Here is a 15,178-nt window from a genome sequence, read left to right as displayed (position 1 = left end):
ATTTGGCCCCCTTTTGGCAAGGGTCTCCATCCATCATATTCAAAGCTGATTTACTAGTCTTTTTTCTCTCACTAAAAACTTGTCACCCCTCTCACATTTTCAATTTGAATTTAAAGGCCCTGAGGCAGTGATGGGATTCCAAAAAATTTATCAATGGTTCGGTAGGTGTGGCTTGGTGGGCACGCTTTGCGCACATGCACACCTTGTGCGCGCGTGCATGTGCCAAACACACACTTTGTACAGGCGCAGAGGCGTTCCAACTAACCTTCTGCAAGCCTGCACTCTCCCAGTTGCTTCAGCAGCTGCCGCGCAGTACTCTGCTGTGCAACGCAAAGCAGCTACGCTTCAAAAGCAGAGGATAAAGGTGAGTATGGGAGCCCGGACAAGACAGGTGAGCTCAATAGCAGAGTGGCGGAGAGAACCGGTTCAGTCTCCGCTGCACATCGCTGCTATCGGCTCAGCAGAACTGGGCCAAACTGGTAGAATACCACCACTGCTCTGAGGCGTACTTTTTAGAAGTTTAAATGACATAATGGTAGTATTAATAATCTAGGGGGATACGAGATAAAAATACTGGCATTGAAGTTTATTGAGGTTCCTTGAGTGTCAGAAGTACACCGACCAAAGGTTTTCTATCATATAACACACTGAATAGACATAGAAAGTTTCTGTAAAAGTGATATTTATTTCATTTAAAAATACACTTGGAAAATAAGCTAATGTAGCTAGTTCAAATGTACTATGTAATGCTTCAGTTAATGAAGATTTAGTTGCCATTATTTAAAATGTGCAAAAAGGATGTGTGAGACAATAATGCAATATTGGCATATTTGCAGAAGTCAGCTTTTTACAATTCACTTTCATTTTGATTTGGAATTCATATAAACGAATATTAAAATACAGTTTTTAAAAAATACAGAGGGCAGTTTGGAACTAAATCTAAGGACTCTAAATAATAGTACAAAATGTCATTCAGAGGCAATTCTCTACAAAAGGCCTACATGTTAATCTTACTCAAAATGAACATTCAGTGAAAGCAATAATTATGAAATCTCTGTGTTATGAATGTACAGACATACATATAATTTCGGACATAGTAGAACAAGTTTAACATTCTTGGAACATATTCTCCAAGTCCTATTTCACATACATTATAAAATGCTTGTTTGAACAAAAAAAAAAGCACATTAGCAATTATTTATTGCTTGTGAAAAATGGCTCATTGTGTGAACTTAAAGAGTACAGACAGATGTGATTTGCATAACCTCTTTGAAGAAATGTAAGTTAAATTAGTATAATGTAATAGTGAAATAACTTACGTTTTATAACACTGGAAAAGACAGTAATTTAATGCAAATTAGTGTTCTTTCAGTAGCTATGCAGCAGACATAATTTAGAATTACTATTAGTCCAGTCTAACAGACAAAATTATATCTATAGTCTGTCCTTTTGGATCAACTGCATATGCACAAAACTGCATAGAATCTGGTTACAAATCTGTGGGATTGTTTAATCCAAAACAGTACTTACATGATATGCAAATTACTTCTGTTAATGAACACTAGAATTCTGCTGTGTTACTCCCTGTGGCATATGGTTTGTTACTCCCTGTGGCATATGGTTTTTTTTTTGAGGCTGGCAATTTACTGTGTTTTATGGCCTAAAGTACAGGTGTTAAACTCGCCGTGTCACACTGCCATCACGTGATGTATTGGGAAGTTTTTTCTCTTTGCAGGGATGGTGTGGGCATGGCCTGTACGTCACGCATCTGGCTTGCGGGCCGCCAGTTTGACACCCCTAGCCTTAAGTGATTGTCATTTTGGAGTTTCAGAAACCAGTGTACAGGTAGTCCTTAACTTGCAACAGTTCACTTAGTGAGCATTTGAAGTTTTAAAAAGTGATTTATGACCATTGTTCACACTTATAACCACTGCAGCATGGTCACATGATTTATATACTTGATTTATATACATGATTTATATACTTGACAACTGACTCACATTTATGACAATTGCAGTATCCTAGGTTCACATGATCCCCTTTTGTGACCTTCTGACAAGCAAAGTTAATGGGGAAAGCAGATTCACTTAACAACCATGTTACTAATTTAACAACTTCAGTGATTCACTTGATAAATGCGGCAAGAAACATTGTAAAATGAAACAAAACTCACTTTTACAAATTTTTAACAAATTTCTCACTTAGCAACATAAATTTTGGGCTCAATTGTGGTTGTTAAGTTGAGGACTACCTGTATAACCTAGAGACTACAGGGACGAAGTCTGGTTTTCATTCATCCACGATGGTTAGTTGATTGCCTGATGTAATACAGTACACTAGAGGGGATAAGAAAGTAACATGGCAACAAGAGCATGCTCACTAGTCACCCTTACAGTTAATGTGCCATGTGAATTCATATAAAACAGCAGGCTGCCTTTGAGGAACCTCTCTTTACACTAGAAAATGTCAGAAGGGACTGCTAAACTTAATACATTTCATGTTAGAAAACAATTTTTTTTTCAATAGAGTAGCCCATTTGGTGTGCAATGATTTCTACAGCCTGATATGTGCATATTCTTGGAAGTATTTTAAGTATTTTAGATACTGATTTGATATGTGTGGTATTTTACATAGAACAGGTAGAATGAGTAAACATGAAGGCTGTGTGACTGCTTCCTTTATATGAATTTTGGCTCATTTTAATTATATCTGGAGATGGGAATAAGGACTGTTTCAAAGGTTTCCTCAGGAAAGTGATTTGTGATGTTTGAAGTAAGAGAGGCAGCTGATCATTGCATATAGTTTTCTAATTACTTACACTTTGAAAATGAATGTTAAGACTAGTTTAATTTTAACTGCAGTACTACAGTAAGACCTGTCACTGTCAAGGTCTAATTAAAAAGGCCTTTAGTGAGAAATACCCACTGAAATCTACAAAAATTGAGAAGGAGAGATAAACTAGTGATAGTTTTTTATAGGTTTCTTAAAAAGAAAGTTATTTTAGGAAAAAGCATTTAATTATGTTATAGTCTAGCTAATTACATCTAGAATTAGATCTGTGATCAAATAAGTTATGCACCGAACGTGACAATTAGCTTGGTTCAGGTGTCACAAAGCAAATGTGACTAGAGGCATGTATTTCCCTTTTTTCCTTGCCCCCTTTTTCCTTGAACTCTCCTCATCCACACATTAATTAATAACATTACAGTTTGCTAGAGAATCTAAGCCAGATAAACTGGAAGTACCTTCCAAATTGAGGACTAAAACCAGGATCTGAAGGGGTTTCAACCTTGGTTCAGACCTCTCATCGCCTGTAATTTTAACAGGATATTTTATCTGACTACAATTAATGCATGGATCTCAAAAGATAAGTAGAAGAGTAGGAGGCCTGTACAAGACCAGAGGGTGCTCCCAAACACTGAACCATAGCTTGGCAAACAGAACCGTGATGTCTGAGAAGTGCTGTCAAGATTCGGCAGCAATCTGAGATTTTATTAGGAGATAAAATAAGAATATACCCACTGGAGAATATAAGCTATCATCTTGAAGTGGGCAGTGTTCCAAACCAGCAGGAATATTGCTTCTCCTGAGTGGAATAAATTGGGCAGAGCACCACCAGCTGAAGCAGCTCTGCAACGCCAGCATTGCACATCCAATTATAAAATACATTAAGATTCAATAAGAGCACTTAATTTTACACATAATTGACACCATCTTCTTCCTTTTGTATTCAAGTTGAGTTTTAAAGTCTGCTTTAAAAGGCTTTTTAAAAGCATTGATCAGGTGTGTTTCCATAACAAGATATTTTTCATGCTTGCAGTTCTCCAAATCTCCTCTTTAAGCCTTTGAAATGTGTGATATGATAAATATGGCAGTATTCACTAGTTACACAGAACCAATCTTAGTCAAAATACCCTGTAAATCCTCTGGCTGTGCAAGTATAATTGAATCAATGTGCTTCTTTAACTTTTCGATAGTTTCAGGTTTCACAGGTAAGTTTTCCACATCAATCTATAATTATAAAAATGCAAATTAAAGTATTTTACAATGTTATACTAAGACCAAGTTATCATTGCTACATCGAATATCTATCTTACTGATACTTACTGATATTTCTATAAGGCAAAGTTCAGTAGTAAAATAAAAGATCAAAGGCTCAAATTTTCTAATATTTCAGTTTGGAAAGATATTTGTCTGAAACTGGAGTGCTACTGTCAGTCGGTATATGGAAAACTATAGTCAAACATTTGGACTGATGATATAGGGTACTTTTGCTAATTCATTTTGACAGATTTTCAATCAATGTTTTCCACGTCATAAAGGTAAACTCAGTTTTAAATTAAATGGAAAATAGCCTTTCCTTTCAACTGTATTTGACCAGCAGATGGAGCTGTGAACAAATATATTATTTTGATAAGCACTTTTTAAAAAAATTACATCAATACACATTTGGTAGTAATGAATAAAGTGCTACGCTTTTATACTCTGCAAGGAGGACAGGCAATGTCTGGGAGATGTTGAAGTGGATGTTGAAGTGGACCCAGCCAGCTCCTCCTTCCCTAGCTGATTTTTCTTTTAATTAATAATATTAATTTTAAAACATGAGAAGCTGGCGTGCTGCGCATTAACAAGAAACCTTCTGGTAAAATGGGTGAATGGTGGGGGTTTTTAAGTTCAAAATTTCACAAATGCCCATTGGTCTAAAAACAGTTGCCTATTTCTCAGTCTAAGGAATCAAGAGCAACTGATATGTTCATGTGAAACTGCAGTAAAGATGTTCCACAAAGATGCCAGGAAGAAAAACTATCGACAGGGAAGTAAAAATGCTAGTTAGGAGGAACTGGCAACCTTGGTTATGAATCATCAAAAGTCCTTCGCATTATCCTTTCATGGATAGGAGAATGGACAGATATACAATACTGGGTTTCTTTGAACCATTCTGACAATGTATGTGTCAACTGGAATAATTAAAAGAGACAGAATGTAAACATTAGCAAAGACATACAGAATGTTTTGGGGAAAACATTTTTACCTACCAATTTAGCTTTTAGTTTTAAGACTAGATCCACTGTTTCCACCTCAGTATGTTTCTGACTCCAGAAAAGCAAGTCCTAGAAAAAGAAAAAATGTGCCTGGAAATTAATTACATCCATAAATATTACATCAAGCAAGATACAAGAAAAGCAAAACAATTCTGAAGCAACTAAACTATTAGTGATTTTAATACTACTCCTTATACCAAGATTCTGCAATGTAATTTAAAATCAGCAGTGGGAAACTAGCACTTGTTATTTCAATTTGATATGCAGATTTTTCAACTGGATTTTCAAGTAGTGTATAAACACTATTTTGCACTTCTACTACGGATAAGTGAGAAAAATCTTGATGTAAAGACACTGATCTAACCTCATTACACAATGCTTCCAAATGCAGTGCCTCCAGCTTCCGTGTCATTTCTTTCCGCCGTGTCCGGAACCAACCATCAAAATTATAAGATTTCAGAAAATGCCTATAAAACAAAGGGAAAATTGGTTTCACTACAGAAATATTCTGCAATGAAAGCAAATATCTATCTTCTTATCCAGATTTATTTCCAAATGAAATGTATCTAATGTGAACATAAGATATAATCTTGAATTGCTTACATATGTATACTGAGAAAGAACCCTCGCGTCTACTATATCTCATGACAGTAACTAATAATTAGAGTTAATGTTAGTAACAAATATTGGTTTGTTACTTGCAATATAAACTGCCAAAGGAAGAATGGACGATTCTTATGAACTTCAGTGTTATATTGCTTTGAAGACATACTGTAACCATTTTGAATATGGAAGAAACTTCCAAAGAACTATCCACCAAAATACTGTAAAGTGCAAATGAAACTGAAGATGTTTCAAGAATGAATGATATATAGATGCAGATGCACTGTTTAACATAATTTTGGTAGACCAGTTTTTAAACAGCAGGTGAATCATGAATTTCCTATCTATCCTTTATCTACATACTCCTTCCCAAACTATAAAGCAGTTAAGGGTTGTCTGTGGATAAAGGGCAATATTTGCCTTAGCTAGCAACTTGAAAGAATGGCATATTACATTTTGTGCTGGTATATGCTTAGTATGATTAGTTAGGAAACATCAAAACACATTCTAATACCTTAGTAATAATAGCCTTCAAAACGGATTTTGACATTAGCAAAATAGATTTTTTTAAAGTATGCATTTTATAAGCAAGAAAGGGCAACTATAATGAGATGGTTACATTGTGTGTAGGATTCTGGTTCACCCTCCTGCAATCTTATTCATATTTGTTTAATTGTTGTTTTCAATATGTTTTAACTGTTTTATTGTACACTACCCAGAGTCAGTGAGATATATGGCTATACACATTTGATAAACAAACAAAATTTAATGTAGCTGTACATAGCCTACTAGAACACCATGAGTAATCCTGCAAAGTTCTTTTACTACAACAAAATTACCTGTACAATCCTATCCAGTCCCCCTTTAACCGAGAGGTAAGCTGAGGCCCCGTTTTCTCAAGAGTTTTCATAAACTCCTCTTTGCTGAATGGCTTCAACTGTGGAGGACTCTATGACAAAACACAACTATAAGCTAACAGGGCATAGATTGTGAGTGTATACATAATAAATTCTTAGCTTCTAAAAATATTCTCACCTTCCAAGGTGATATGCTTTTTTGTAGAGGCATTAAACTTGCTACATATCGTTCCTGAACAAAAACAAGATGTGAAAATAAGATACTGTACAGAAAAGCAGGTATTAGTTAGCCAAATATAAAATTGTATTTTATTTAATTCAAAACAGTGACTAGAACAGCTGTTTTGAAATAAAAGATGTGAAATTGGCATCATGTTAATTCTAGCATCTATTCTATGAAAGACTAAATTTTGAACTGTGACCTTGCCCAACTTCAAAATATGTGTTACCTCTATATATGCACAGTAGTACATGCATAAAATCTAGTACAAGATCTAGTACTTTTTATTCTTGACAAAACTCTTAGAATTTTGAAATCCTAAAATAAACTATGAAATGGACATAGTACAAAATAAGAATGGCTTTATTTAAAGTTGTCTTCAAGTATAAGTAAGATCCAAAAGAACGTACTGCTAAATGTGTTTTTATTCAGATTCATATTCTTTTAAAAGAATCTAGAAGAGGAATCCAGTCAACTTACACATTTTGGTAAATAAACAACTAAAAATAAACTTTATTTAGAACTTACCATAATCATTGACTGCATTCTGCACTATGATTTATTTCATTACCAAACAGGTTTTGTACAATTATCTTGTTTTTCAAACTATCTTCATTCTAGGCCTACAAATACATGATGAAAAATACAGTTCCCACTGAGAAACAAATGGGTTTCTCATTTACGTCTACTTACTAGGGGAATAATGAAGCTTTGAGTCAATTCCAAGAAATAACGACGAAGGATTATGCTTTGGGCTTCTGCAGGACGCTTCTGTTGTACTCCCTGAAAAAAAAAAAAGCAATTATGTTCACTGCAGGTATTCTACTGAAATGGATAAGCAACTGTTAATGTACAATGTTTATATTGATAATATTTTACAATATAATGGCGGGGGGGGAGCAGAATTTCCATCGAATTATTTAAAGCTATGGTTTAAACCATGCTATAAATCTTTAACATATGACAAGGATAAAATGTGGCCCACTGAGATTCAAGACTTTGGTCCCAAATCATAAAATCCAACTCTTTCCCTATGTGTAACACGGCAACAGAGCACAAATATATGTGAATAATGGAAAACACTGTAATGGTGATATTGTTGAGGGTCAAATTCCTATAGAAATAATCTGTTGTGGATTGCAAAGTAGATGAAGTTGAAGTAAGCAATGGGTGGGACCAGAATACAGACAAGAATGACGACTCCTACTTTGACATTACTTTAAAAAAACTTTCTGCACCTCTTTGCCAAGGAGCCAGCCACAGGGAAGGGACAGTGAAAATGTTTTTATTATAGGTATCTTGCAGCAAGTGGGCTGAGCTGAAAATTAGTTGAAAGGTCGTTGCAGCTTTAAGTATTCCTGAATATGTCATCAGCATATACCAAACAAGACAACAACCCAAATAACATAGGGACATGGCCATCTTCTGTTTTGTACAAAGTTAGGAATTCACAAGGAGGGCAAGCCCTAATTAGGGAATATGTGAAAATAGAACATTTTTTGTTCAAAAAGAAGAAGGGAGAAAACAAAGTGAATATGCATTGTCTCTGTCCAGCATGAATTACTGGATACTTCACATTTAATACTTCACATTTTAAATAGTACCTTTTGTAATTGTTTTACGATTTCTTCATCTCTGTTTAAGTATGATTTGTATGATGTATAAACACCTAGGAAGGAAAAACACTAAATTTATCTCAGGGGTTGTCCCACATAAGACTCCAAATTGGAAATTTATAATGTGAAAAAAATGTATTACCTGGTTTGGAATCCAAGGTTTTTAAATTCTTCAGTTTTTTTACTTTAACCTGCTTTGGAACTTCACCTGCCAAATTGCATAAAAAGGCAATTTTTTAACAACATATTAGCATCTTAATGTTCCAGATGGCTCTTGTTCTTAAAAGTAGTTTTGTATGCTAAAAATCTTTCCATTTTAGTTAATGCTGACATAAATATGTGACCTTCCAAAGAAGGCAGTCTGATTCCAGGATCCATGAGGGGGGGAGAGGGGAATACAAAAAAATAATACCTGCTTCCAACTCTTTTTGAATGATCAGATTGCTGAAAATCTTCCCTGATAAAATCTCTGTGCACAGACGTTAACCATCCTGCTCCCCATGGCTTTTTTTTTTCTTTTAAAAAGCCCTGACTTGGAGTGGAAGTCACTGAAGGGACTCACTATTTCGATAGATCTTTTGAGAAGGCCAGTGTGTTAGCCCACATCAGCTTTCACACTATGGTTAAACAGGCAAGATGGTGATGACACCAACATGATCAAACATTGTACATGCAACCTATCAGTTGGATTTAACCACTGTTATCCACACCACCTGGACAAGGAAACATGCTTTGTATTTCTCTGCCCTTGAAAAATAGCAAGAAACTGCAGTTGATAAAAAATGCAGTGACCCATACAAAGTACAGTGGCCATGCATGTACCACACATACTTTATCAACATTTAACCACAACAGATGGAAGAACATAGGTTTAACTTTCTGTACATTTCAAAACAAATCACCAATCAATTTAAATACTTTACCTGAGACCTTGATATCTCCTATTCGAATGATGTGTGGCCAGTGCTGCAGTGTTTTAGCAAAAAATGGATTTGTCACTCCTAAAATGGCAGAAGGCCTGTAATATAAAAGATGCTTAAATGAGACCAGTAAGAGGTGGAAACTTGCTAAGTCCCAGAGGAGAAGGCATGTTAGGAAACACATAAATAGAAAATATGCAGCATATTTTACATTAAGTTCAGCTTCAGTATAGCCCTTTCCCAAACAAAAGGGCTCGCTTTGTATATTCATATTAAAGAATTTCAGTTCAGTGCCAATGACAGACGCTGTTGTTCACATAAAAGATTGTAATTTTGCAAATTCCGCTCCAACTTGCTTTGCTTCCCACATGCTGTTTTTTTTTAAGCCAATCTGGGGAGTTATGAACAGAGTTGAAAAAAATATTTCTCAGTTTCTCTTAGTGAGACATGTTCACGTTCATAGATCTCCCATAAAGGGACTCTGCCAGAGCTTTACTCCTCAAAACAGTGATAACTTCCTGAGCCAATTTTGTTAGCTGAAATCTGAACAGAAAAGAAGAAGGGGTAGAGTTGGTCACAGGTGCTGGAGGGCAAAAGCCCTCGTAAACATGAATAGTGGATAAACACATTGTCCAAACCATGATTTGCTTAATCAGACTTTGTCAAATCCGATAAAATGGTTTGAGCTCACACTACACACCAAGCCACATCAAACATCTTATAAATCACAATGTATTGAGATTGGGAAGGCACAGATAGGAGAGCCCCTTTTCCTTTGCTGAAAGTGTACAAGTAGCACACAAGAAAACAAAAGAACCCCGCCAGCCTTTTCCTTTGTTCCCTACCCAACTGAAAAGAATGTATGTCCTTTTCTGCCTCTAATCCTCAACAGAAATAACAGATTCATATTGTTTATTATTACCAACTTAGTTCTGCTCTTTTCTGTTGGGGACATTATGGTTCACAGCTTAAGCAAATGTTGTCCCCTTTAAAGCTGAGGAACATAACAGATCCCCAGAGAATTAGCTTCCCTCACAAGATCTGAAAGATCCTGTTTCCATGCTCAGACTCTTTCCTCGTGACTGAATCCCAAGTAAGAGCCTGCCACATTTCAGTACATTCCATGACCTAGATCAGATGCATGTTGGTTTATGCTCAGCTGGAAGAGCTTGCTGGTTATACACCTAGGTTTTGCAGATCTAATTGTTTAGTTAACCATGCATATATCTCTAGAAACTGATGAAAACACCAGACAAATATAGACATTGTTATAAAACTCAAACAATTGTAAAGCAAAAGAGCAAATGAGATTAGAAATAAAAAGAAATGAGAATTATTTTAAAAATGTAGAAAATCTAAATAAAATAATACAAGCTAAAGTGGCTTTTAACAAAGAACTATGATAAAAGCAACTAAACTAAACTTGTACCATGAGAAAAGGGAAAACCAATGTAGCAACTTATCGTACTTGATAAAATCATTTAATTGGCTAACTTTTCACCAATGTAATTTTAAAACAAGATAAATGAAATGTATATATATATATCAACCTGCTGAACTGGAATTTGGTAAACCAGTAATATTGCTTGGTATGTTATCTTGAAATGTTGATCCAACAAGTAAGGAGTGGTGAGCCAGCCTCCCCACCCCCATAAATTAGATTGGTGATATAAGTGAAAATACTGGTCTCCATGCTTAAAGCCAATCACTTCCATCAGCTCTATGGGTGATTTCTTTCTTCTCAACTGGAATTCTGAGAGGGAATGATTCCAGTTCACAAGGAAACTTCTGCATTCATTTGAAGGCTCCTTGTGGTATACAGATTTACCAACAGATTAGGAGACAGTTGGGGCTGGTCACTGCTCCTTGCATGTTGAATTAAAACACTAATGGTAGTATCTCAGCAAAATCCCAAGAATCAAATTACTAATTATAAACCTGCTGCAATGCTTTTTTCAATGCCCAAAAAAAAAGTACAGTACCAATGCAACAACTGGGAATAAATGCAAACTATACCAGTCAGGGGGAAGAACTAAAAATGAAAAAGAACAAGAGATTTAGTGTTAAATTAATCAGACTCAAGAATCCTCCCATGTTGCTTAATAATACAGGGCATTCTAGGGCAGTTTTTAAAATAAACATTACTCTGTATTTTGATGGGCTTAACTTTAATTTACTCTAAAGAGACATGATTTAATCTCCCTTTCAATTTATCAAGTATTTCTATCAACAGCCTTAGTAAATTCACATCAAAGCAGAATAATCCTTTGAAATCCTCCACAGATGACAACTGGAAATGCTGCCTAGACCACAAGGAAGTATAGACCTCAAAACAAAATATTCATAGAGAAATGTCAGCTCGGTTTGAAATAGTAGCATATGCTAAGCGACAAGTTGCTAGATCTTTTACTTTTACATTCCAAGCATTGCTTTGTTTCTGTGAGGATGGTTAAGTACAACACAATTTAATTTCTAAAAATGCTCAGAAATATGTTTTCCATATTTGGATATTTAATCATTCTGAATATTTTTTAATGATACTCTACAGAAAATTAGGTAACTTTATAAAATAATAAGCAACAGCAACAGAAAATTTAGTAACTTAATAACATAATAAGCAACAGCTTTACTTTTTTCCAATTCTCAATTAAAATTCAATTAATTATGGACAGTCGAACTGAAGAATACATTCCTTTGTTAAAATTTCCTCTTTAAAAGTTCCTAATCTTTTCAATCAATATTACACCACCAAACTCAGTGAGATAATTTTGAGTAAACAGGCATAAGATCCTTTGTCAAGACAAAATTATATCAGAAAAATGACTCTAACAACAACCTGTTTAACATAACCATACATTTACTTACGGGGTCTGGGTACGAGTGGTATAATCTTTGAATTCACTGTCATGTATTGTAAAATAAGGTCTAAAATCACTGTAGTATTTCAAAGGTGAGATACAGCTGTGAAATGAACACATAGGAGATAAAAGTTTTTATTACATATTTGCTAGCTAATCTCGATAAAATGTTCCAAGTTGTAGCAATTTTCTACTGTCTTTCAATACGTATTTTCCTGAACAGCTAATGCTATTTTACAAGGGTTTGCCAAATGTTTTGAATTTAAAACACCTCGTTTCAAATTTGAAATCACTGAGATTCAAAACATTTTGCACACTATTCTTGTTAACAATAAACAGCATCAGCAATTTGGTGCTGGAAACGATTACCGAGGGAGTGCTGAGTTTCCTTTTGTTGGATATATTCAATCAGACACTGAACAACCATCAGTCCGGGTTCCTTTGATGTGGTTTCCTGCACTAAACAGGATGTTGGATTTGTCTATCTAAACAGCTTTTCAAATCTTAGTTTCCAAGTCCAAATCTTAAAAACAAAAGGCTCTATCTGTAGAAAAACTAAATTTAGCAATCTGGAAGGAATTCCAAGGTTTGCAAGAAACAAGAAAAAAAACAAAAAAAGAGAAAGTTCAAGGAGGGCTGAACATAATATAGCAGAGTAACAGAATAACAGAGTTGGAAGGGACCTTATGAGGTCTTCTAGTCCAACCCTCTGCTCAAGCAGGAAACCCTATACCATTTCAGACAAATAGTTGTCCAAACTCTTCTTACAGTAAAAGCCTCCAGTTTTAACTGTCAGGAAGTTCTCCTTAGTTCCAGGTTGCTTCTCTCCTTGATTAGTTTCCAATCATTATTGCTTCTTGTCCTTCCCTTCAGGTTCTTTTGGAGCATAGATTGACCACTCCCTCCTCTGAACAGCTATTGAATGTTAACTCAAAGTGCATGAGAGGGCGCAGGAGAAGGATGCAAAACCAAGAGAATAAAGTTGGCAAGGGCAAAAGTATATTTGAAATTTACATGGGCAAAAATATAATTGAAATCCTGAACAAATGCACCACCATTGGTTAAAGGAACTGTCATGGTGCAGTGGTTAAAATGCAGTATTGCAGGCTAACTCTGCCCACTGCCAGAGGTTTGATCCTGACCCACTCAAGGTTGACTCAGTCTTCCATCCTTCCAAGGTCAGCAAATCGAGGACCCAAATTATTGAGGGGAATAGGCTGACATTATAAACCACTCAGAGAGTTTTGTAAAGCACTGCTGGATGTTATAGAAGTCTAATAATATGTGAAGTAAAATGTGACAAAAACTGCCTGACAAAAACACTGTGATGATTCAATGCAGGAAAAATGTACAACTGTATGGACAGAAAAAAAAACCCAGGCTGCTTTGATGCATAACAAAGAAAACAGCCATGGTGACCTGTTGTTCCATTCAGGTAAAATCTCCTGTCCTTCTCACAATTGCCTGGTACCTTTTTTTGAAGTTAACGCTTGCTTATTGATATCTATTAGTATTTATTTTTTTAAAAAACAAGTATCAACACAAAAACAAATATTATGATTAATTACTCAGCTGGTTAAACTGGAAGCTATCCCATTTACTACCCTCATCAACCCCTCTGCAGCTTCTAAAATTGCCTATACATTTAGGGACATATCACATTAAGAGATGGTCTGTTTAATTGTTGTTTGTAGAGTAAAGTATTACTAACTGGAGTTATCCACTGTGATAAATCATGAAAAAGCAACCAGTTTTACGGCTATCTGATCCAAGTTTTTTTTCTCCTTTTCTAATAAAAACTGAAAGGCTTTTATTCCGCTACAACCTTTCCATTCTGTGATTCATTCCAACAGGCCCATCATACAGCTTTTAAAAATACTCCATGTTTACCTCACAAGCGCCAAGACCGTTTCTGAAGATTCTGATGGTGACGGTGCCATGACAACTAATGGTTCCCCTAACAATACTAGTTCCCACAGCATCTGGATGTGAGAGAACACTGGCAAGAAACATCTGAAACAGATTCACAAAAGTAAATATTTTTTTCCCCTTGCCCTACTTATAGCAGAGACAGCAGAACCAACATTTGCAATTGAAATATAATCTTGGCTTGCACACTCAAGACTTAAGGCAGAATAATTATTAAAACGTCTTGAGAAACATAGAAGTAGAAAAGCTGCACAGATAAAGTGGGATTTGAACTTCTGTTCAACCCATACAGTTACCAGGTTCCTATATTTAACCAGCTATCAGGACAAGATCAAAGCTGAATTTGCTCATATTGCAGCATTCACAATGGGAGATCACATAGAAAGTTAAATTCTCAAGAAATGACTTTCTGACTTCTTTTACTGCAAACATCTGGACACTTTCTGAAATATAACAATTTTCATAAAGGGAGCAAAGAAAACCTACAACAGGAATTGTTTTTCTAATTAGTGGATAGAGTTCCTCTCTAACCACCTGTAGGCTCATTTCACACAAAAAGAAATCTGACCAAATTTCAGTAACAGTAAAGTTAATGATTATAATGTGCATCAACCAAGGATAGGTAATTTTCTTGGGACTGCACTCAAGAACTTTAAGCAGATGCACAAATGGACATGGTATACGTCTCCCCACCTACCAATTTTGTCCCGACCTCTACAACACATGGTGAAAAAGTTTTAATCTCTACTAATCCAAAGAGTGGGTAACACTTGTGCTTTCTCATTGCTATTAGGAGCTAAATTAAAGTTTATTTAATTTTAAAAGTTCTTCAGTGGTGATTGTAATGAAAATGCTGTTTCTCTATGGTTAAAGGAAAGAAAACAGCTATCTGCTTTTACTGTTCAAATAGGCAGTGCTAGCAGATGAGCCAGAAACATAGGAAAATGACAAGAGTGTTTCTTGTGAGAACACATAAACAGCTACACATTACACATGCATGTAATGTAAATTTAAAAAATGTGTTTCCTAGGATATCTTATCTCAGTGTCTCTTTGCTAATTAATCAGTTCATGCTTTCAGTTCCTGAAACTCTTTGATGTAATGTGTGAACTTCAAGAAATCAAATCAAGATG

General features: G+C 35.4%; 1 protein-coding gene across 1 annotated transcript in view; it reads right to left on the bottom strand.

Moving 5' to 3' along the window:
* Positions 1-665: 665 nt before the first annotated feature.
* The window catches only part of DENND6A (DENN domain containing 6A), a 30,689-nt gene continuing 16,176 nt past the window's right edge, over positions 666-15,178 (bottom strand). The window contains 11 exon segments of the mRNA XM_026723668.2: positions 666-4,011; positions 5,037-5,111; positions 5,407-5,509; positions 6,485-6,594; positions 6,681-6,734; positions 7,416-7,505; positions 8,327-8,391; positions 8,481-8,546; positions 9,262-9,356; positions 12,124-12,219; positions 14,007-14,129. Coding sequence (XP_026579453.2) covers positions 3,886-4,011; positions 5,037-5,111; positions 5,407-5,509; positions 6,485-6,594; positions 6,681-6,734; positions 7,416-7,505; positions 8,327-8,391; positions 8,481-8,546; positions 9,262-9,356; positions 12,124-12,219; positions 14,007-14,129 — 1,003 coding nt within the window. The 3' untranslated portion in view covers positions 666-3,885.

The sequence above is a fragment of the Pseudonaja textilis genome, chromosome 2 (assembly GCF_049901715.1).
Source record: "Pseudonaja textilis isolate UNSWEBS1 chromosome 2, rPseTex1.2, whole genome shotgun sequence".
NCBI classification, from domain to species: Eukaryota; Metazoa; Chordata; class Lepidosauria; order Squamata; family Elapidae; genus Pseudonaja; species Pseudonaja textilis.
Note: the sequence above shows the minus strand (reverse complement) of the source record. Positions and strands in the feature narration are given on the sequence as shown.